Source organism: Hipposideros armiger, unplaced genomic scaffold, assembly GCF_001890085.2.
Source record: "Hipposideros armiger isolate ML-2016 unplaced genomic scaffold, ASM189008v1 scaffold_294, whole genome shotgun sequence".
Taxonomy (NCBI): Eukaryota; Metazoa; Chordata; class Mammalia; order Chiroptera; family Hipposideridae; genus Hipposideros; species Hipposideros armiger.
In genome coordinates, this window is record NW_017731644.1 from 1,755,402 (window position 1) to 1,781,107 (window position 25,706).

General features: G+C 36.5%; 1 protein-coding gene across 1 annotated transcript in view; it reads right to left on the bottom strand.

Moving 5' to 3' along the window:
- Positions 1-25,706, bottom strand: part of CNTLN (centlein) — a 276,595-nt gene that overhangs the window by 80,044 nt on the left and 170,845 nt on the right. The window contains exons 13-14 of the mRNA XM_019659078.1: positions 11,274-11,365; positions 4,368-4,909 (exon numbers count right to left, since the gene is read on the bottom strand). Coding sequence (XP_019514623.1) covers positions 4,368-4,909; positions 11,274-11,365 — 634 coding nt within the window. The remainder of the gene's footprint in view (positions 1-4,367; positions 4,910-11,273; positions 11,366-25,706) is intronic.

Consider the following 25,706-nt stretch of genomic DNA (forward strand, 5'->3'; position numbering starts at 1 on the left):
ATCTCCAGTGTTGGGAGTACTCACTACTTTCTAAGCCAGGGCAGAAAGCTTGAACATTCCTAACAGAAAAGTTTTCCCTTGGTCTGGGACAAAATCTGAATCTCTGAGGCTTTCATCTATTGATCTCAGTTCCATTTCTAATGACCAGTCATCATTCAATAAAATACTTGTTAAGCACCAACTATGTTTCAGGCATTTTTCTGGGCACCACGAATAAAGCAGTAAGTGAACAGTCAATAATAATCCCTGCCCTCATGTAGCTTTCATCCTAGAGGGGTGGGAGGATAGGCAATAAATAAGAAGAACAAGTAAAATACACAGTATGTTAATAGTGTGTGTTAAAGATAAAACTTAAAGCAAGAAAGGAAGTTTGGAAGTGCTGAGTCTGACATACATGTAAGTCCAATCCCTTTTCCACACGCACGACTGTCTAACTATTTAAGCATAGTCATATGATACTCGAGACATCGCTAAGAAAAACTTCCCTAGCTTGTTCAAATATTCCTAATATGTATGCTTTTGAGATGCTTCAACACCCTGGTCACTCTCGAATGTGCTTCAGCTTATTTTGATGGAGCATTACACCCACAATTCAATTTCATATTCCAAGTGAACTATGAGAAGTACTTAGCAGAACCCCTGGTAGATGGAGACTAAAATTATGTAAGCTTTTCTGGCATGAATATTGTACTGTAGATTCATACAGGATTTAACAAAGCCTCATAAAATATTTTTATGTACACTATCTCAAAGTCTCATATTTTTCCCATTATATCGTTGAACAATTGGCATTTTATAGCCAAGTAAAGAACCCTGCAGTCTTTTGTATAACTATCATCCCAGTCTATTAAAATCTTTGGAGATTTTGATTCTGTTTTATAAAATAGCTCTCATCCCTTTCAATGTCAAGTTATCCACAAATTAGATAAACATGCTTTGCTGAAATTCTGTTTTTCTTTTTCAAGGTATTAATAACAACTCTTGATTATCACTCATCACTGAATGGGCATTAGTAAAGGTAATCTGTATGAAGGGACCCACAAAATGTGGACCACCCCAGTGGCCTAGCCCATGTCAGAAAACCTAAGCCTAAATCAGCTACACTTATGGGAAACACCTCTGAGAGGAAGCAGAGTTTGCCAACCCAAAATATGCCTTTTGGGATATTGATTATTTTAAGCTGATTACTTTCAAGGAAGAAAAAAAAAAAAGACTCAGGAAAAACTTTTGACCTTCCCCCTTACTGCCTGAAAGAATTTAGATATAGGACTTCCTCCAGGAAGGGAAATATCATCATAGATAATTATAATTAATATGAATTGGTGTGTGATATGTTTCACATGGGGAAAAATCTAGCAAGGCCTCTTTGATCAGTGTCCTCTCTCTGTCCCATTGTTAAAGATGGCTCAGCAAACATTTATTAACCAAACATTTGCTTTTCTACCTCCACGTGAATTGCCTTTCTCCCCTTTGAAGTCCCAAACCACAATCCCCAAATTCATATAGAACCCCGTATGTACATACGTAATAATTTGGTCATTTTCTCTTGTTAATCTGTCTCTATTAGTCCAGCCAGAATTTAGAAAGGTAGAAGGAAAATTAATTTTTATGCCCATGCCTCACCGTCAAGGAAACCTAACCTACCCCAATCACAATCCTTGAACTCAGCTTTATCTAGCTTACTTTATCCTAGAAAATAGGACTTGCTAGACTTATTGGGAAATTCTCAACCTCCTAGCCAATCATGCCCTGTTTCTGCATTGCCTCTTCTAGTGCTCTACAAAACTCTCTTGTCCAAATTCCCTCAGGAAGCATGCTTCATTGCTTGTTAGGTTCTGTACGCCCCTACCCCATGGACTGCTGTCCCTTGAATAAAGTGCTTCAAACTTGTTACTAAATTGTATTATCTTTGTCATCTGATCACATGCTCTTGTAATACTATTCAATTATAAATAAATATTAATAAGGTAATAATTATATAATATAGTATATTTATATAGAAAAAGAACAAAGCTCTATTTTTCTCAGGGTCCATGTAAATTTCTTATATTTCAGACTCTGAAAAGGTAAAAAGAAATAGAATGTTTTGAAGTCCTGAAACTCCACTGTGGGATTTTTAATTGTTTGAGAATTCTTTGCACCTGAGTGATTCCTGAGACTACTCTGTCAGGCAAGAAATGTAACACTTAATCCTCACAGTTTAAAATTAAGTTTCACTGCTAAATAATTTTAATGACAACCCTATGTTGAAGAGATAGTGTGTGATACATCTTCCAAAATATGTGACGTTCTGCACACGTGCTAATATGATGAAATTAGAATTGAGCGTATTAGTTAACTTTCATACATTTATTCATGCATACATCCTCACACAAGTAAACTGCACCACTATATTACACAGAGTGTGGTAGTACCAACTGGCTGAGATATAATTAGTAGCTGAAACCAGAATATCCTTGAAAATACAGATAAATGCTTAGTGGGTTTTAAGCTACTTATTATTTTATCCCTGATTGCTTTTGAGAACTGGGAAGAAAACCTGAGAAGTAACAAAGAATGGGAATGAAAACCTGGTCCTTCTTCCTCACCTTCATGAATTTGTTTTTGAGTTTTTTACCTGCCTAATGAAAAGGGCTTGACCAAATGAAAATGTAAAACAGTGGTTCCCAAACTTGCCTGCATATTGGAATCAGCTGGAGAGCTTCAAAAAATACTGAAGCTTGTATCCCACTCCAGACGTTAAGATTCAATTGTTCTGGGGTACAGCCTGAACTTTGGAATTTTTATAAGACACCCCAAGTAATTGTAATATACAAACAAGTTTGAGAACCACATTCTAAAATAAGTTTCAGTTCTATGTGATTCAGAAAACTATCCAGAGACATCATGAGGGGAACCAAAGTTTTGCCACCCCAAAATGGGCCTTTTGAGATATTGATTTTTAACCTGGTTATTAAGAAACTAAAGACTCAGAAAGAGCCCTTTACTCTCCCCTTTTCTGCCTAAAGAAATTCAGATAGAAAAAACTGCTTCTGGAAGGGAACCTTAGAATATTCACCTTAGCACATATGAACTAGCACATATGTGAATGCACAGGAAGAAATCTAGCAAAGCCTGTTTCCCTGTGTCCCAGTGTTTCCGGATGGCCCAGCAAGATTCGTTTCCCATATGTTTTCTCTTTCTACTGCCTGTGAATTACCTACTTCCTTCCCAATCCCAGACTGCTGGCCCCACTTCTCCTTTGTCCAGAGTGACACGTACACCTCAACTGCCTAGTGATTTCAGTTCTCATATCTTAAAATACCCCCAGCATGTACATCCATAATAATAAATATCAGACACTTTCTCCTGTTAATCTGTGTCTATTAATTTGATTATTAACCCAGGTAAAAGAACTTAGGAGATGGGAGGAAAGTTATATGTTTTGTGCACCCACAATCCTAAATCTAAAACAGACCACTATTGGAGATTTAAAACAAAAATTACGAAAAATAAAGGAAATATATACCATTATAAAACATGACAAAATTATGGAAAATTGTTCAATCTGTCTGTTAGCAATCCTGGCAACATTAAACTTCTCTTTTATCTTGGTATAAAGAGAGGTGTTCTATTATCCGTTTGCCTTTGTGGTTACTGATATGGTTCATGTGCATATGTGAATGTATAGCCGGGGGTAAGGGAAATATTATAGATTTTTAGTATTCTCCTGTTGCTATTCACTAGGGGTTATATAACTTAAGACCAGGAATCTGTAGAGCTTTAACTTTAAGGAACTACATTTTAACCACCATTCAATTAAAGTTAGTACAATGACTTTGCATAACACATACATGAAATAATTAGTGAAGATGGTTCTTAATTTAAAGGGTGTTAAACAGCTTGTAGACATCTGGTAACAAGCTGAAATGGGTCATTCAAAATTTATCTAACTAAATTAAGGGGGAAAAATGTTTCTCCTCCCAGGTTGGCGTGTCACAAGATAACTAAACAGACTTGGTAGGCTTGCCTGGGAATCCTTAGCTGTCAGTGGTGAATATGCAAAGGGCCAGCAAATTAAATCAACCTGCCAAACTGTCAATTTCAAGCCTCATGACTGCATGAAAATAGCATCACTGGAAGAAATCAAGCATTGCCTTCTTTTGGGTTTCCTGGCACCTATTCAAATACTCATGCAGTTGTGGCTAATTTTGCATGCAAATTTCAGTCAATAAGCTCAGAACAAGACCTCCCAAGATATTTCAAAGGATCTGACAGTATTTTTTCTGAATACCAAATCGACAGTAGTTGAAATTCAATCTCCATTTGCCAGTGCTTTACATATGCACAGTGTCGCCACCACAGAGCTAAGTTAATGAGAGCCTTACCTGCTTTCACTCACATCCTCCCAGCCGTCCTTGTCCTTGCTGAGGTTCTCAAACAGATTGCTCATAACCTTGATGGAGTGATTGAGAATAGTGTGGTAACGACCCACAGGGCACTTTTTCTTGGCGGCTTTAAATTTAACCTTGGTAGTGGTTGTCTTACAATCACATTGTCCAGATCTCACTTTCGTGGTAGCCATCTCGGCTTTAGCTTTGTTTTCTGAATGCTTCAATTTCTCCATTGCATTTATCAGCTCTGCATTTTCATCTCTCAACCCATTAGCTTCTGCCACTTGGTTCCTAAGAGAAGTGACTTCTTTCTCCAGCTCACTGATTTTCACTTGAAGATCAGCTTTGTCTTTTTCTACATCTTTACTCCCCTTTTGTAGATGTTCTAGCTCTTTTTCTCTAGTCTCTGCATCTTCTTGCTGCTGTTTTAAGAGGGAGTTCAGAAAATCATTTTCTTTTGATAATTTTTTATTTTCTTCTTTTAATTTTCTCGACCTTTTCTCAAAAGATTTTAGCCGATTTTCCAATTCAATGACCTAAACAGAAGAGTTTTATTTATTCTTTTAAAAGTCCCAAACCATAATCCACTGTATTTTATTATCATTTCTAGTTTATGAAAATGAAATTACATTAAGCACAAGGACATAATAAATCTAAAGTATTTCATTTCTAAATAATTCTAGGATAGTATAGATAAACATACTATAAAATGTAGTAATATATCTGTAGAATAAAGGACAGATGGTAAAAGAAGTTAAAATTCTACACATAGTGAAACAGAAATAAGTATGCTAATAAACTTTGCAGAGTTTTCTGAGCTCATAAGTGCTTTGGCTACATATGTAGTTTACTCACTGTGAAAAAAAATTTTCAGAGGAAAACAATTTATATAAAAAGTTTAAAAATAGATACATAGAGAAACTTTATTAATAAAATAACATTTTTTTCAATATTCAACAATCATGAAAAACTGATGACCTAAATACAAAATATTTATGGATGCTGCTTACTTCTAAGTTAAAATGTAATTTTCATAGTCATGAAGTCCTTAGTTTACACAATAAAGGAACATTTTACCAAAACAAGTCTTAGCAACTGTAAATTATAATTATTTCAAGGTTGCATACAAATTAATTTTTTTTTCACTTATTTCAATAAGCAAAGTTCATGTTGTGGGACTCAGAAATAACATACAATATTCCTGACCTGAAAAAAAATTCAAAAACTATCTGGAAAGAAAGATACTTGCATAAATAAATCTACTAAAGGATAGGATCTGTTGCCATAAGGAAAGTCCAAAGCTGATTTTATGAGTTTATTTGAGCCAAATGGACAAGGATAGCCAGAAAGTAAAATCTCAATGGATTGAGGAGACACTCCAAAGAATGGCAGTTTTACAGCTTATTTTATACATTAGAATGAAAGGAAGAGAATTAAAGAGGATTACATGAAATCCACTAGTGGAAGATTAGGGAGCTGAAAGAAAGCAGAGTGGGAAAATCTCTGGGATTAGATAAAAAGTAAAACAGAAAGACAAACACTTCTTTTATATTGGTGGGTACAGATTAGTTAACAATTAACATTTACGGCACATAGAGATGGTATGTGGGGAAGGAGATAATAATGAAGGGTTCTGTAGTCTAGTGTTCTAGTGCCCTGGTTGTGCCTGAGGGGTTTGGAAAAGATCACTCTGACATTCCAAAGGTACATTATCTTAGATGCACAAGGACAATAGTCAGGCTCACTTAAGATAAAGATTGACCTTTGTCAAGGAAGCTACAGGCCAAGGACTTGACTACCTGCCATGGCCTGCTTTTAGTTAGGAATTTTTATGTTCAGACCATCCTGTGTGGTTACTTTTGGTCTCTGAATTTGAGCCCACCATGCTGGTTTTCCCTGAGCTTGTTAGCTTTAGTATGTGGCCCTTTTTTTGCCCACAGATCTAAGTGCTATAAGTCTAGGCAAAAAGGAGAGGGCAATTAATTCTAAGCCATGAATACAAAAATTTCAAGGAAGAATTGATTTTGATTTAAATCTTGAAAAATAAATAAGCACTACTGTTTGCAAAGTGCATTTTACCACTTTAAAGTAGTTTTATAAACATGATCTCTTCTGATCATCTCAAAAACATGTGCGGTAAAGTAGAGCCAATAATTATTTTCCCAGAGAGGATACGAGGGGTCTCAAAACTTTAGTAAACATTTCCTGGTTTGAACTGGGATTCAAATTCAGGATGTAGCGCCCCTCCCACTATTCCACAAGCCACATGGGGAAGAAGGGTTACCAGATATACATGGAAAATGAGCAAAGAACTGGAGTCAAGGAAAAACTAGAGTTAAGCAAGAAACCTAAATGATTGAAAAGCTATTGTATATGGACTCATATGGACTTTTAAGATAAAATTCTTCAAAGGGAAAAATATTTTTCAAATATTGATAACCAATGATTTAAAATAAAAGTCCAGAAATATACAAGATGAAACTTATGCATATTCATAACACTTTCCAGTTTACTAGACTTTACTTAGGATGGTGAAGATATAAGTTATTCCCTAAACATGTGTTTCAGTCATCTCTGATTTACCTATCCTTCTGTACCCTCTACTCTTCTTGTGAGTTCCACTCCCTTCATTTAATTCAGCAGCCATTTACTGATTGGTTATCCTGTCCTGGGACATGGATAGTTACCAACACAATATAAAGAATCTCAGCTAATTTTAATCACTTTTTTCCACAGTATCATATACTTACCTACTATTGGATCTATGTCTTTATAGAGCTTACTATTGACATGGAGTAGACATATACAAAAAAGTTTGTACCAGACTATTACAGACATCTGTATTTTTCTGGGGAAAATAAAAATTCTACTGTTCTTTCTCAATGCAACTATATTATCAGAGAGCTGGACAACATAACCAAAATATACAGTGTTCAAGAATATATGAACTTTGGCTGCAACATTTTTATTTCTTCCACATCATTCTATCTCCAAATTTTATTCTCCAGATAGTAAAATATACTACAAACAAATAAGAAATATCACTTTTTACAATCCCTTCAGTTTTTCTCAGGGGCCTTTAGTCACTGCCCATAACAATATACTTTTCATAAATATATTTTAAAATATTTTAGCATGTTAGATCCCAGGGTGAGTGAGTAGAATAGCCTTTATTTTTAAAAATGTATTTTGTGCAAAAAAGCAAGTATGTCTTTTAAAAAACTGATTTTGACTGTGGTGGTATAAAAATATTAATAAGAATCAATATGGTCTAGGGGTAATTTAATTTTGAGTCTGGTCTGGATATCACTTCCACCTCTGGTTACTTTACCTGGTAAAAGTTTAAGCAGTTTTATCTTTATATATATATATATTTTAAAGATTTTTATTGGGGAATTGGGGGATGGGAACAGCACTGAGAAATTGGGGGAAGGGGAACAGACAAGTTGCTGTCCTTTTGTTCTTTAGTCTAGTTGTGGAGGACGTTGCTTCACTGGCCCAAGTTGGCACCATCATTGCGCTCTTCCCAGGCGAGGCAGATCAGTCACAGGCTTCTGGATGGCCGCTCACTGCGGCTGCTGGCCGCTCAAGCTGGCTGCTAGCTTCACACGGTAGCCCATGGCAACCCTCTGCAACAGGGGCTGCAGCCTACACCATCGCCAGCAACTCACGGCAGCCCAACTCCAAGTTGAGCTGTTGTTCAACATCTTAGCTGTAGAGGGCAGTGTCACTGGCCCTCATATGTGGGATCCGAACCGGGGTCCTCTGGCGTCCCAAGCCAGCTCTTAACCAATGCGCCACTCGGCCGGCCCTAAGCAGTTTTATCTTTAGATTCCTCATCTGTGAAATGGGAATAGTAACACCTGTCTTGCCAGTTATAAATATTAAATATGATAACATGCCACAATTCCTGGCAGACGATAAATTCTAAAGTTTATCATCATTATCATCATCATCATCATCTCTATTATTATTAATCATAACAGCTATTTAATAAAATTACTTGAGTTAAATATAATTACTTATAATAAATACTGTTGAATTAACCATTAAGTCAACTTTATACTTCTTATTAAAATATAACATGCTACAAACAAATGTAACAAACATCTTAAATTAGAGATTGCAGTTCTGGAGATTAGCATTATCTTTTTCTTTTGACTAAAACCCATTTAAGTTTGGGTACAACTCATGAAAATTTTATATACCAGAGGAAAAATATCTGTTATGTTTAAAGTGTGTTAACTGCTTAATGTGGATCTACGTTCAATCATAAGAACTTGCATTTTGCATTTAAGTTTAAAATCAAGGACAAATAACAAAACACAGACACTACTTCTAAAGACTTTAAAATGGAAACTCCATAGCATGTATTAAAATGTTATTCTAGGTATACTCTCAAAAATTGTTGTTAAACTGATATTAAATCTCCAAAAATAGAAAGGAAACTTTCAACATATATTTGAGAATGAAAATCTGGGGAACTGTTAAAGACATTTGGTGTGCGTGTTGCAAATCAGCTCAAGTCCACACTTTTCCTCTAGTACTGAAACTTTAAAAAAGTTACCAAAAAAACGGCTCCTTTCAAAACAAATAAAACACTTGACTTTGTGAAGTGTGTGTATTACGTGCTCTGCTAGGGCTGCCATGACAAAGTACCACAGACTGTAACTTTAACCCTAATAATCTCCTTTTAACTTAATCACTCTTTAAAGACCCCTCATCTCCAAATTCAATCATATTCTGAGAACTAGGAATTAGGACTTGGACATAAGAATTTGGGAGTGACATAATTCATCCAATAATAGTGTGTAATGTTAATATATTATTTGAAAAGAATCTACTTATGTTTCATTTCTACTACAAACAAATATTGTTTTCATGTTGTTACTATCTTTTAAAACCATTTTGAATGAGTTTCATATATGTTGTGGGGGCATAAAAAACGATTTTCCTCCTATCTTGTAAGTCCTTCTGGCAGGGCTAATAATCAAATTAACAGACACAGACTAATAAGAGAAAATCAAATTTTAATACAAGCTCATGAGGAATTCACATAAACATGAAAATTCCAAAACAGTGAAGCAAAGTGAGATATATAGATCATTGGACAAAGGAGAAAGCAAGGGGGGTTGGTGGGTGAGGCTGGAACTTAAAAAGGGAAATAGGCAATTCACAGATCGCTGAGAAAAATGGCAAACCAATTCTTGCCAGGCAACTCAGAAATAATGGGACTGAGGGAAATTTAGTGAACAAATATTCATATGCATGCTTCTTGTCTACTATATTTAATTTATATGTGCTAACGTGAATATGCTAAGGTGATTATGCTAAGGTTCCCTTCCTGAAGGTGGTTTTTCTATCTGAATCTCTTTAAGAAAAAAGAAAAAAAAGAGGTAAAAAGCAAAACAAAACACTTCCTGAGTCTGTTGGGCTTTAATTGATTTCAGCTTGATTTCAGAGTGGCACATTGTGGGAAGAATCGTCCTTGAACCTCATAACGTACATCCTTTTAAAATAAGGAAACTCAGCTATCAGGGGTTAAATCAGGACTCATATAGTTCAATTAGGCAAATATAAAAAAATAGCGACAAATTAGTATGCTACTTTGACATATGGTGCAATGAAAGTAATCCTGTTGGGTTTTTAGGACTTAAAACGGATTTCTGGATCCTCTATGATAGTAGTCATTTATGGAATGAAATCATGGATTTCTTTAGGGTTTGTACTCCAGGGCAGTAAGTCGTAGCATAGTATTACATATCCATAGAGATAAAAGTTATTCAAAACCTGGCAAACAAAAATATTGTAGGGAAACAAAGAAGATAAGCTAGTATACACCGTATGCCATTCTAGCTGGTAGTGTATGCATTATTTCAACTACTCATTTTACCGTAAGATGAATGTGAGCATTTCTTGTCCTCTACTATTATGTTAACCTAAGAGTGGTCATTCAGTAATAATGAGATGACAGTCCTTGTTACCTGACCACATGGGCAGTGTTAGAAATGTAAGAAATCACATCATCTGCTGTAAATCACTAGATTTCCTACAAAACGTAAGTGTCCACATTTATATTTTTGTTTATATATTTGTACAATTGCAGCTTTCTCTAAGTATTCATTGTAGCTATATGATAATCAGCTATAAGAATAAACCCATTTAAAGAACATTTTCTTTATAATAGCAAAAACTGCTAACAAGCAACCAAGCCCATTTAACTGAACTTGATAATAATGCATTTATGCATACAAATACAAATTATGTATAAAATTATAAATATAAATGTTAAGATTTTTTAACAACATTTTACTATTAATGATAGGCGTGATGTAAAATGACTACAGGGTTTAAACACACACACATACATGGATGGTTTTAATAAAATAGAAATAACTGTACTAAATCATTTATATCAATTGCTATCCAAAATGAGATGAGTTATGTATATTTTCAAGTTTAAAATTAAAGTTATGAATATACTATCATTTTACTGTAAAGCTAAAACTGTCTCTTTTTTTAGTTCAAATATTATAAATCTTTATGTTTGTTGAAGTGTAACAGAGTCTCATATTCCCATTTTAAAGTTAAACTGCTAACTTATAACTAATAAACACATAAAGTGTAAATTTTTATAACTTCTATTGTTGTGATTCTCTTCATTCCATCTTTGCAAATATTTTTAATCTATGTCAACAGAAGCACAAGTGTTTCCCCATTTATTTCACTAATATTGATTTTTTTTAACCCCCTTTTGGCAAGCCAATGATTTTGAATTATGAATTTAAATTAAGGATTCACACAAGGTTTAAGTTCATGCACCCTCGTTTTAAAATATAATCCTTAATGTTAGAATTCAGATTTAACTTGCTCAGCTCAATATCTTAAAGATTAGACTACCTTCTGTAATGTCTGCTCCGACATTTCTTTCCCATTCTTCTCTGGAGTACTCTTCTTGACCCCATCATCTTCACCGTATCTAAAGAGTTGTTCTGGTAGAGAATAAATAATATATTATGGTACTTCGTACACTGCTGAAACACTGCCCTGTCATTTTAAGGAGAAGGGTTCTATGGTTTCTCAATTATAAATAATCTAGTCTATTTTATTGTCAAGTATTTGGCCAGTAACTGAATGGTGACCTTTTTGAAGATTTTCTTTCAGTCACACAATTATGTGTCTTTTTAGTGTCACTTTTTTTTTTTTTTGCAGTGTAAGATTTTCAAAGGTACAACAGATCTGCAGGTTAACAATGCTGTACTTTCATTCCTATTTTCATTCTTTTGTAGACTATTCCCCTTTGCCTTAAAAGCAGAATTCATTGCCTTTTTATCTACACAAGTGACTACTAGTTTTGTTCTCTGGATCTTGTTCCCTGCCAGAAGGATCAGAGTGATTGGGGAACAAAGCAAACACTCACAGAGTTAGGGTGGACTGAAACTGTAACATCCCCCACCACCACCTTTCCTTCAAGCAAAAGATCATGCATTGGGCAGAGTAAACCATAAAAATCACATTTCCAGATAAACTGACTTTCTAACAGATAGAAACCCAGGTAATGGGTGAAGTTGTTTCTAGAAATTATCCTTACATTGGCCATACATTTGACCACGAAACCTTTCAACTGAAGCAAAAAGGTACAAACAATGTATCAATTTTCAAAGAAAGAAAAAAGTCATAAAATTCCAGTTAATATTATTAGAATTGAAATACATTAAAATCTATAAATACATTTTTTGTTATCAGATAAATTACTGTGACAAATTTTGCTAACATTTTCTTACTGAATTATTTTGGGGATACAGTATTTCTCAAAGAATAAAAAAGGGGACAAAAAAGAATACATAAACCTAAAAGGATACATATCTGTGTTAGACTGGGATGATTGTGCTTTAAAGTATGCTTGGCTGCTGTAGGTCAGTGTAAAACTTTGATTTATCAACAAAGGAAAAAGAAAAGAATATTATTCTCCATAGACTAGAAATTCTCTTGGTATAAACAGTGACTCACAAGTTTGTTAGAGTGAATTAGGCATTTCTTTTGTCTTTGAAACATGACATATCCAATTAAAACTTCTGTACTCATGAAATAAATAGAACACTATCCTAAGGATAATAATAGCCAGAATAGGTAGAATTTGTCACCTGGGGAATATGTGCCTTTACCTTGATAATAATCTATTGGTTCCCAAGTTTCTTTTTCGAGTCCCCTAACACCATGGTGCTGAATTCATGTACAATACTCTTTCAGCAATATAGAAATAATATGCAAATACAATTCCTCTGTTCTAGTCATTTAAATATTTGCTATAGTCCTAAGTGTTTACTATGAAAAATATGAAGAAAATTCTTCTATACTCAAAGAACATACAAAGCTAACAATAAATAACTCCATTAAAGTAAAGGCTGACGATTGATTTAAAACTGAATTTGGTTGCTGCTTTTGTGCTCTTGGTTATGTGCAAGGCCCACCGGTGGTCTGGCTGACCATGTTCACTAGTGGCTGTCTGCTGAAAAGTTTGTTTCTCAGTTCATGGGTTTTACAAAGAAAGTAGCTAGGCCCAGCATGAAGAGGAGAAAGAGACCAACTCTCTGCTCCTTGATTCTTTTCCCCACCATGGATCTCAGGATTTGGAAAATGAACAAAGAGGACCTGTTAGAATATTCACTTCTGGTTTTTTTCTTATGGTGGAAATCACCTTTCTGGAGATTTATGTTTAGTATTTTAGTTCTACATGCTTTCTTTTTATTTATACTATTATAAAAATTCTTCCTGATTTATATTCTTTTTCAGGAGTTTCTTCTCTCCAATTTTTCTTTTCAACTTTTAACTTTGCTTATTTATTCATAGTTGTTTAAATTTATTTTATTCTAGCCAGTATGTTTTTTTCTTTTCTCTTAACTTTTTTGGATTATGTGAAAAATTAATCTAAATTCTGCAAACTTTTCTCCTCTTTTTAGATCCTCTTTAGCTATTTTACAAATTATATTTAAAAATCTATTATCATAAAGAGTCAGAGAATACGCCACCCCAAAATATGTTGCTATGGTATATTGATTATTTTGAACTGTAAGTACTTGAAAAACAGCAAATATAGGGAAGGATTTCTCCAAATTCCCCCATGGAGTTTCATCAAATGGAGTTTGACTCTTTATCACAGGAGAGGAGACTAACAGGGTACACAACACCCAATTTTGTCACAATCTTCAAACCTCTCCCTAACCTTCTAAGTGAAACCCAGGGTCCTTATGACTTTGATTAAATTTCATTTTTAATCCCAGCTCTAGACATCATATCCCTCTCTTTCTCACTATGCACATCAGAGACCCAGCCTCTCCCCTGGATAATCAGCAACCCCCGAGGCAGCAGAAGATAGTACCCGGGACCTGACTAATGGTTACACAGGGGGAGCCTCAGGCAGGCTAAAGAGAACACCTTGACCTAAGTTATGCTTTAGCTCCTGATCCCTAAGGTCGACTGACTCCCCGGCTGCTTTCCCATGAGACCAGGCAAAGGGACAGAGGTTCACTGGAAAAGACCTCAAAACTGTCCTAAAGGCCTAAAGAAATGATTTATTACTGTGGATGAAAAAGGGGCCACATACGAAAACTGACAAGCTCAGAGGAGGCCAGCATGGCAGGCCCAACAAACTCAGAGACCAAAATTAACCACATAGTTAGGAACATAAAAATTCTGAACTAAAAGTGGGTTGTGGCAGGCAGTCACATCCTTGGCCTGTAGCTTCCTTGACAAAAGTCAATCTTTACCTTAAGTGAGCTTGCTGATGATTGTATTTGTGCCTCTAAAATAACATACCCTTGGAATGTCAGCATAATCCCCTTTTCCAGACCCCTCAGGGCACAAACCACAGCATGGGAGCACAAGCCCACAGAATCCCTCCTTGTTATCTTGTTGCCTGAATACCAAGGCTGTGTGCTATAAAATGTTAATTATTAACTATCCTGTACCCATCAGTGTAAAGAAGTATGTCTCGCTCCATTTGACTTTTTATCCAATCCCAGCGATTTCCCTGCTTTGCTTTCTCCCACCCCCTTAATCTACCACCAATGGATTTCATGTAACCCTCCTTATGTCTCCTCCTTTGATTCTAATGCATAAAATAAGCTGCAAAACTGCTATTTTTCAGAGCATTTTCTCAATCCATTGTGATTTTGCTTCCTGGCAATTGTTGTCACTTTGGCTCAAATAAACTCATTAAGGTTCTCTGCAGGTTTGGATGTTGCTTTATTACATTGACATTACCCTTACCTCACCTCCAACCAATCAGTTCCCAGAAGGACCCCAAATCCCTAAAGCACTGCGTTTTGTGATTTTGCCCTGTATAATCTGTAACCTATACACCACTGGAGAGTTGGGGGTTTTTAGGGCAATTCATCTCTGAATTGGCGAATTCTGTGTTAAACTATTTTTTTCTTTCTATTTTGCAAACTCCTATTCGTCTTTTCTTTGGGCCAGTGCACCCAGGCAGAGGGTTCCGGTAACATAAGGCCCCATTCATCTTTCCTAAAACGACTTCCTCTCCCCTAAGAGGCCTCCATCCCTCCTTCCTTTCTTATTAATATGGTATTTAATCCTCAATTCTAAAGCCACTTCTTTGAGTTACTCATTTTTCCCTGGGTATCTCCCACGTGTACATGAGGTATATATGTTAATAAACTTCTCTTTGTTTTTCTCTTGTTAATCTGTCTTTTATTACAGAGGTTTCAGCTAAGAACTCAGAAGGATAGAGGGAAAATAAATTTCCCTCCTCTAAAATTATTTTTTTTACTGATCATATAGTGCTTCCTGCACAGACTTTCTTAAAGGTCTGTTTGTGATTTTATCAACTTGGGAGATAAAGAAAGGGAAATAGATATCAATTTGGTGTGTTGGCAATTTTCTAAAGAATATTACAATTGTTACAAAGTTCATCTGAGTAAATTTGAAAGATCTTATTGGCTTTATTCAACAATTCATGAATCCAACAGCAACCCATCTAGCAAATAGAAACGAGCTCTGAGGAGCAGTAGAAAATGAAAGGCAGAAAGGGTGCAGGACAAGTTATTATATCACAGAGCAAGGGAATTATTTTAGGCCTGTCACCTTCCTTTAGGGGAAGACAGAGGTATATCCAGCAAATGACCTCTCTACTGCTGATCAGACAGATAAGTCCAGATTGACTGGTTAAAGGTTACATTCCTGGGAGAGACTGAGACTTCAGTTAGGTTAGGTATTAAGTCTTCGTGTGCTGATGTGGGGCTTAACACAAATGACTCCATTTTGGGCCAGTTGTCTCTTCTTTAACACTATTTATTTCACTTTTTAAAAAAAGTAAAATAAGAGTTATAGTGAGTAGGTTTTACTGTAGAAGTTACTTGCCAAACAATAAGAAAAATACGTTCAGTCTTTGTCCCTGGTTCCCACGCACAGAGCTTCTAAAACCCTTGGAATTTCCAGAGTAATAAGGGCAAGAAGAATATCTTTTGTTATTCATAACAAGCCCCTTTCAACAATATCTGAGTTTAAGCTGATAAGGTGACCCTTGGTGGACCCCTAGCTAGCTCCAGGATGGGGGCTGGTTGTCCAAGGAACCAACCATGTGGTTAGAGGTTTGAAACAGCCCCATCCTCATGACCTCCAGGGAAGGGCAGGGGCTGGAGTTCAATCACCAGTGGCCAATGATTTAATCAATCATGCCTATGTAATAAAAGTTCCATAAAAACCCTAAATCACTGAATTTGGAGAGCTTCTAGGTTGGTGAATACAAGGTGCTGGAAGAAGGTGTGGAGGCTCTATGCCCCTCCCCCTACATCTGACCCAATGTATCCCTTCCATTTGGCTTTTCTTAAGCCGTATCCTTTATAATAAACCAGTGATATTAAGTAAGTAAAGGGCTTCCATAAATACCGTGAGCCTTTCTAGCAAATAATTTGAATCTGAGGAGGGGTTGAGGAAATACCTGATTTTTAGCCTTTGGTCAGAGATATGTGTGGCGACCTGGGGTGATTGGCATCTGAAGTGGGGGCACTGTGGTGGGACTGAGTCCTTAACCTGTGGTGTATATGTGCTAACTCTGGTAGTGTCAGAATTGAATTGAATTGTCCTGTAGGATACTAAGTTGGTTTCCAGAAAATCAGAAAAATGGTTGTTGGGTGGAGAAAAAAATTCTCAAATTTGATTTTAGAAGAATTTTGAGTAAAAAGTTATAGTACTGTTTTGGATAAATGAATTGGGATATGTAGGCAATATTCAGCGACATGCCATGAAAAAAACTTTTTTTTGTTGCTGTCAATTAAACATTGTCTCCCAGGCAAGTTAACAGCAGCTCAGCCTACTATACTTAGAACCCACCTTCTCTGAGAAGTAACTGTGAGCTAACGAAAAATAAAGTCCCATTTCTGATGAATGAGTTGGAAGAGAAAGAAATAACTCCTGTTACTGACAGAGAGGAGAGGATCTCCGTCATTAGATGACTGTGGTGCTTAGCATATCCAACCCATCACCTTTGACTTTATCTGGACAGAAGCCTTGTAGGAAATTGATGTAATCAGTTAACTGAAAGAAGTAGATCATTATTGTTAAAAGCCACCAGTATTCTGAAAAGGAGGATACCAGGACAATGAAGGTGCAGATGGGCCATGGCTCACGTTGATGGTTTGACTTGATTTTTCGACTTTATGATGGTGTTAAAATGATATGCATTCAATAGAAAATGAACTTAGAAATTTTGATTTCTGATATTTTCCTGGGCTAGTGATATGCAGTATGATATTCTCTTGTGAGGCTGGGTGGCAGTCAGGCACATGATCACGAGGGTAGACGACTGATACTCTATAGTGCACTGTGTTGCCCATATTTTTTGGATGGGTACACTAGGCTAAGCTATGATGTTTGGCAGGTTAGGTGCATTTAATGCATTTTTGACTTAATATTTTCAACTTATGATGGTTTCCTTGAGATGTAACCTCCATCAAAAGTCAAAGAACATCTGTATCTTTTTCTAGGAAGAGAGGGGAGAATAGGAGAATAGGTAGGTTTTTTGGTTTTTCTTCATGGAAAACTGCATTCAATAAATAAGCTTCTTTGCCTTAAAAATAAAATGTCCTTAATCAAGGCTCTTTAATTCTGTTAATTCATGAGGGCGGGTTAGGAAGATTTGAATATCCTGTTTTGAATTCCTCTAGCTAGCTAAGAGGCCATGTGCAACGCCTCTTGTTACTTTTATGCTATTCATTCAACTTATCATTTTTAAATATTTTACACAGTTTATTTGCTATGTTCAAGTGTTTTATTACATCTTAATTGTTATTTTTTTCATTTAAATTAACTAACTCTGTGAAGTTTAATATTTTTATTTGTGTTTCCAGTTTCATGTATATTTCATGTCACAAAATATTTGATTTAATTAATTACTTCTGTTTCACTGATTTCAATATTGTCCCATATTCCTATTAATGCTTTGCTTCTTTAAATATAATTATTAATCTTAAAGTTCCTGTTTTTAACCTTTTGTTTCACTATATATTTATATATACACTTATATACACACACACATACACACACACACATATATATATATATATTTTTTATAGCAACTAGAAGGAAGCATGACCTTAAGCATAACAGCAGCAACCCAAATATTACACACACACACACACACACACACACACACACACACACTATATATATATATATATATATATATATATTTTATATGTGCAATGTATGTAGAATACTTTGAGATCACAAAAGAGAAAGCAGATAAAGGTGCAGGAGAACAGGATATGCGATCCCAATGTATGCCTCTTTGGCATAAGGATTATTTTGAAGAGATAATTTTTAGAAACACCAGACATAGGAGAAGCTGGGAAAACAGAGAAATCACCTTTCTGTAAGGGTAATTTATATTTATAAAGTAAATCTTCATTTGTAAGGGTATCTCCCTCTGTACCAGGAAGAGAAGGATGACTGAAACACCAGAAACTCTTACCAATAAATAAGGTACTGACTTAATATTACATAATAAACCTTACTCATTTTTATTCTAATTTTTCCTGGTCACCTTCCCATAACTGGCTTCCCTTACTCCATTCATTGTTTTGTTTCAGTTGAAGATGATATTTAAACCCAAACTGTAAGCCCCCTCCTTGGGTTACTTATTTCCCTCGATATTTCCCATGTATATATGAGACATACTTGATAATAAACTTGTTCATTTTTTCTCTTGTTAACCTGTCTTTTGTTACAGGGGGCCCAGTCAAGAATTTAGAAGGGTAGAGGGAAGGTCCCTACAAAGGTTCCAACAGGAGGTCATATCCTAATCCAGTCTTTAAAGGTGTAGGTCTTTTCCAGAGGAACTGACAAGGGAAGGAAGGGAGGACTATGGATAATTGTCCAGAAGTATTCCATGGAAAGGACATTTGGAATTTCATTTTGCTGAATTTTTCCATTCCAGGATGGATCATGCTAAAGAGGTAGGCAAAGGCCATGCGGCAGTGGCATACAAGAATCTGCTTTATCCTGTATTATCAGGGAGTCACTAGATAAGAGAGTAGTATGGGATCAGGAACAGCCTACTGACATACCAAGCAGAGGACCAAAAGGCATGCTCTTGGACTAGATCAGACAGCAAGTACAAGTACAAGTGCTGTAACACAAAACTGCCTTCTGACTTTCCCCTTCTTTATGAAATGCATTGCAAACTCATTTGTTCTCTTCAAATTTTTAGGTACTTGAGTATACCCTTAAAAATGACTGTGTAATTAAACTATGGCCATGAAGAATTACTTCATTATTCTAAGAATTAACTGATATTTTGATACTTTTACTTGTTTTGAAACATTTTTGGCTGCATTTGAAAAAACCTGAATGTGCCTGAAAGTTTTCCATAGACTCACCTATGAGTTAAAGTCAGGGTTGGGCAAAAAAGATGGTAACAGATTCAAGCACTTTCGGCACCTTCGGCCTTCTATCCAGCCCCTCCAGGGTCCTTCTAATTCCCAGTGGCAGGGCTCTGAGGAACTACATGGGTTCTTCCCAATCCTCCTCTTAATCGGCTCAGAGAAACACCTCTGCAGATTGGGATGAATTTCTGTCTGTGTTTATTGACACTGGAGTGGCATTCTCGATGCTCAACCCTACTGTATAAAGCAGCTCCTCCTTGTAGTATTAAAACAGTTCAAATAATGAGGGTCTCTACTAAACCTCAACAGGTCCCTGTCTCTGAACCTGTCTATCCCTTTTTGTTTAGGCCCTTTGAGAGATACAATTTTTGTCCTTAGCTCCTATTCCCCTACACATTTATTAAGTCAAGGCTTGATAGAAAAGTGTCATGCCAGAATTTCTTTCTCCCAAAAGAGGGAAATAATTCTAGAATTTGACTGTAGCCATTGAATTAGCCAATCGGGTGAATTAAATGACCCTAGGACAACTTTCATATGCTCCATTTCTGACGGTGTTATAGCTAAACCTGGGAGCACTGATCATTTGTCCCTATTGATTCAGTTGCCATCCTCTTTATAGGCAAAATCTCCAACTGATATTGGTAGAAGCTACAGTGCACCTCCTATCAAGATTTAAATATATCCCTCAAAACCCCGTCCCAGAATCAATTAATACCCCATAAGTTAAGAAGCCTTTCAAGGTATAAAGCCCATAACAGAAGATTACAAAACTCAGCATCTCATTATACCTTTCACTAGCCCCTGATATACACCTATTTTACCTGTAAGGAAACCCAAGGAACAAGGGTGTGGGTTTGTCCAGGACCTACAAGCAATAAACAGCATCGTTATCCCTCAATATCCTGTTGTTCCTTACCCACATACACTATTAACTTCCATCCGAACTGAAAGTTAATTCTTTACTGTGATTGACTTATACACTGCATTCTTTAGTATTCCAGTTGATGAAGTTAACCAACACCTTTTCGCCTTCACTTGGAAAGGAACAAAATTCACCTAGACAGTAACGCCTTAAGGTTCTACTGAGAGCTATTCTTACTTCTCTCAAACCCTGAAGGCTGACCTGGCTAATATGAAGTTCTTAGGGGTTCTACTGTGTTGCAACCTGTGAATGACTTGATTCTTTGTTCTTCCTTCCAAGCCACTCTCACAGTAGAATAGCATCTAGTTGCTAATAAAGCTTTCATCCTTTAAGGGACACAGGTCCCCTTGGAGAAACTGTGGTTTGTCCAAACCCAGGTTTGATATTTAGAGCATCTAATATCAGAACAAGGGCTGCACCTAGGTCCAGACAGGCTTCATGGTGTCCTAAGTTTCCTAAAACCCAACACTAAGCATCGACTGTAACCAATGAAATTGAATCCCAAATCTCTCTCTCTTATGGCCAAACCTCCGTATGTTTTACTAAAAAAAAAAAAAAAAACTCAACCTAATTTTATGGACAGGACAAGATAACATAACTTTTAAAGCCTTAAAGGATAGTTTAATGAAACCACCTGCCCTTGGGCATCCCAACTACTGGATTCCCTTTTTCTTTTTTTATATGAAAAGGAAGAGAATGCCCTTGGGGTATTCATCAAAAACATGGTGACCACCATCAACCCACAGGGTATTATAGCTAGCAACTGGACCCTATGGCACCGGGAAAACTCCCTTTGTCTTGCAGCCATTATCACAACTTCCCTTTTTGTTAAGGCCACCAAGGAAATCTTGAGGTATCCCCTTTATCCATCTTTCTACACCATGCAGTACAAGCCTTCCTGAATTCTCATCACTCTCAATATTTTTCAGTCACTCTCCTCAGCTCCTATGACGTCCTTTTGTTAACTTCTCCTCACATAACTCTTTCATATTTTAATAACCTTAACCCTGCTACTCTTCTGCCCTCCATTGCTGATGAAGCCTCTCATGACTGTTTAACATTGATGGATAGTAAAGTCCTTTGAATAACACTGACTTCTCATGGTTCACTGATGGTTCTTATTTAAAAGGTAAAAATGGCAAATATCACACTGATAGGCAATATCAGCATCCTTTGATGTAACTGAAGTGGCACTTTTGCCTTTGGCTACTATGGTCGAGGCCCAACAAACTGAAATACAAGCATTCACAGTCCGGCCCCTTAGCCAAGGGCAAAACTGTCAATATTAATACTGATAGTAGATACACTTTTGGAGTAGTTCATGGTTTTTGAATGTTGTGGAAACAATGTGGCTGCTTTACTTCCAGCAGAAACATAATTTAAAAATGGCCTGTTTGTTCAGGAATTATTGGTTGATATGATTTTACCTGCTGGTGTGGTTCCTATTATGATCCCAGGGTATTCTGAACTGGACTCCGAAAGCTAAGGGAAACCTCGCTAACGCTTCCACAAGAAACGCTGCCCTTAAAGAAACTGAACCTCTGGCATGGTCCAAAGAGATTTTCCCAAATTATAACTTAGAAAAACTGGCTGGAGAAACCCAACAATTGGCCTCAGAGAAGAAAAACAAGATTGGCAATCCAACAATTGTTGTTTTGATGAAAAGAGGAAGCTCTGGTTCAGGCCAAACAGCAACCCAATCCTACCAAAGACTAAAATCCCCACTTCTAACTACTATACGTGCATTAAAACGTTCCACTGACAAAATGATGACATTCATAAATCAGTGCTGGTGGGGAAATAGAAATAAGTAGATGCAAAAAGGACCTACTTTATTTGCCCCACTTGTTCAAAGTACAACCCAGGGAAACCTACTCACACAGCTCTCTGACGTCTTAAATTGCCTAATGGACCGTTCAAGGTCTGGCAAATGGATTTCATAGAACTTCCCTCATCTCATGAATATAAATATGTTGAGTCATATCTGTATGTTTTCTCAGTGGACTAAATCTTTCCCATGTGCACAGGCTATGGCTTGTTCTATGGCTAAAATCCTTTTGGAAAAGATCATCCCAATAGGGAGATCACCTCTCAAATTCTATATAGTGACTGGGAAACCCATTTTTCCAGTCAGGTGTTTCAACAAGTCTGTGCTGTTTGGCCAGTTTTACAACACTTTCACTGGGCTTAGCATCCTCAATCCTCAGGTTTAGTTAAACATACTAACAGTTTTATTAAGACTCAGTAGGCAAAATGTGTAGAAGCCCTCCAAATACCTTGGCTAGAAGCACTGCTATTGGCCCTTCTATATCTCAGCTCCACTCCCTTTGGAACTCAAAAATTCACCCTTTGAGATAATCACAGGGTGCCCAATGCACCTGGCCCCTCTTGATACACAGCTGATAAAAAGAGATATACTTCAATATAGTAAAGACCTAAATGCTTCTATGAAAATGAACCATGTTGCGGTGGAGCAGTCTTTTCATAGAGTGCTTGAGGGAGATGAAGGTCTTAGTCCACATACTTTCCAACCTGGATATTTCATGTACTAGAAAAGTACCTCCAGACAGACTTTTCAACCTTCCTGGGAAGGTCCCTGTCAGGTACTGCTAACCAACCCTAGTGCTGCCAAGCACCAGGGAACAGGCTCCTGGATTCATGTGACACGTCTAAAGAAAGTGCCTAACCCTGACTGGACCTGCACACCATCTAGTAACCTGACAGCAAAGATTTCCCTGAAATTGAAGCAGATGAATTCTGATGAGTCAGTTTTCTCAAAATATCCAGACCAGGGCTATATATTGAAAGCTCTCTGCTAAACCCTTGAGGCTGACTCTGCTTCTGATGATCTCCACGGCCTCGGACCATAACATATGAACTACGTGCCTGAGCGTTCTCCCTTCTAACCCCCTTGTTGCTCAAATGTGAGCAAAATAGGTTTCTAGTCTGTGTGTTTTCCCTCTGATGAGGCCCTTATTTGGTGGTGGTGGTGGTGGTGATGGTGGTGGGCAGGGGGCAGAAATGTTAACTTTGAAGACACTTTTCTTCACTCTGATTCAGTGTTTTTCCTCTCTGGGCCCTCCCCCTTCTCTCTTCTCCAAGACCCAGGTCAATAAAAGTGCAGGAGGCTTTTGTTCAGGGCTCCTAGTCAGTGAGATAATCCCTATGTCTGTGCTGATCCACCTGATCCTCAACTGGAGTGTAGTTCCTTGGGGAAACTACAACAGGGAGAGCTGGCACTTTCTCCACTTTAGCCTCTTCCTTATATGATAAGTGATTAAAGGCTTAACTGTTACTTTCATTTTGGTCTATTACCTTAAAAAGAGCTACTTGGGCACCTGGAAGCTCAGCTCTTCCAGCTCAGTTGAGCTCCTAATAGAGATTATGTGGGATTATAATAAAGATTCACTACAACATAAATTGGAAGTTTCAACAAAGAGAAATTTAGTGTGGTAGGGGCTTAAGGTATTCATGTGGGAGGTCTAGAAGAGGTAGAACTTATTTGAGAGGTGAGGTAAGGTAATGAGTTTTTTTGAAGGACATCCTTAACTTGAGATCTTGTAAAAATAGCCAGAGAGAAACAGGTAGCAGAAGTAAGAAATATACATCTGGTACATAGAGAGAGGTTACTAGTCATATAGATTTGGAATTTTAGTCCAGAGAAAACATGTTCAATGATATAAAAAGTAAGCAAGAGGCACCAGATTTACCCTTCCATATAGAACAACTAGAAACCAGACAAAATATATGAAAAAATGGTTTTCAGACATTGAGTATAAGATGATACAGGCAGTCATTCCTGAGAGAGGGCAAACAAATGAAGTGAACTCTGATTGATCCAGCATACTGCCTACAGAGAGCTTCCAGGCCACAGTACAGAAATAGGGGACCTATTAAGTCTGGTGATCTTCCTTAATTGAAGAGACAGATCCTAGATTCCAGGAAGAATCATGAAGCGAGAATTTGCAGGGGAAAGTGCCACAGAGAAGAGATCTTAGAGATAGAAAGAACTCTGAAGATCTACAGTGGGTCCCCTGGAGTCTTTAGCTAAGTACTGATCAGCACATGCATGTGAGTAAACAACCCAAAGAAAGAGCCACCTAAAATGACTAAAGGAAATAATCTTCAAAGCTCACATAGGCCCAAGAGCTGTTAATACTCCTGATTGCAGAGTGAAACGAACAAACAAAAAAGACATTATGTATAGTTGAAAGAAGATAAGAATGACAGCAGAGTTCTCATTAGAAACAATTTTGGCCAGAAGATAGAGAAATTTTTTAATGTACCAAAAGAAAAAAAGTAGATAAAGAATTCTAATCCTAGTAAAAATATCTTTCAAAAGTGAAGACCAAAATAGAGATTTCGTTTTCAAGTGTATAAAAGCTGAAAGAATTCATTGTTAGCAGATGTGCACTATAAGAAATATTAAAGGGAGTCCTTCTGGAAGAATAAAATGATACCAAATGTAAATCTGGACCTATAGAAAGGAATGAAGAATAGCAGAAATGGTTCTCAGTAGAGAAAGACAAGAACCTCCAGAGCTGGTTACATCTAAGACTCCAGGCTAAACACAGGTAATAATTTGAATCTCTGGGATCACCCCTTTCAATCAGGAAACAATCTCTTAGGTGGACTGATCTGAACATTTAACAAAATACAGATTTAAAATCCACTTTGGAGGAAAACACAATTAAAGTAAGTAAAGAGGGTATCAAAACTTTGAATTTAGTAAAATATGAAGTCAGAAAAGAGATAATAAGACATCCAAAGGAAATAAAGTGGTAATTTGAAAAGTTGAGGCAATAAAGTAAGAACCAAAAAACATCATTGTATTAGTAATAGAAATATTAGAAAAAATAAAGGAAAGAACATATGTGGCTAAAAATTGAATTACTGATAAAGTAAAGAATGGAGAGAAACCGATTGCAGAAGAAAAAGGTGAAGATTAAAGAATTAGAAGAAAATAGGTATAAGGCCAGAAAAAAAAATAATCTAACATAGAGACAAGTGATGTCCTTGAATTACAGAATTAAAAAATGGAATAGAAAACATATGCAAAAATATATACAAGAAACATTTCTTTGGAATAAAGGAAGACCTTAATTGACAAATAATAAATTACATAGATAATCTAAGAAAGTATGATTTAGAACAAAGTTTGTCAGGACATATTCTATTTAAATTTGGAACATCAAATTGAAAAAAGTAAAAACTTAAGCACCCACATTGCAAATGCATGTCACATCCAAAGATGTGATTCAAGAGGGAAGGGGAATTAGAGACCTCTCCATAATACACCTCCACAGCAACCTTATATTCTGAAAATGAGCAATATCTAAAAGTTCTAAGGGGAAAAATAAAGAGTGACCCAATAAAATTATACTCAGCCAATTTATCCCTTGACTATTAAAAACTATTGAAACATAGTCTCAAACATCTAAGCTGCTACAAATATGGCTATTTTGATTCCTTCTTGGAAAAAAAAATACTTTCAATTATATCTGACTA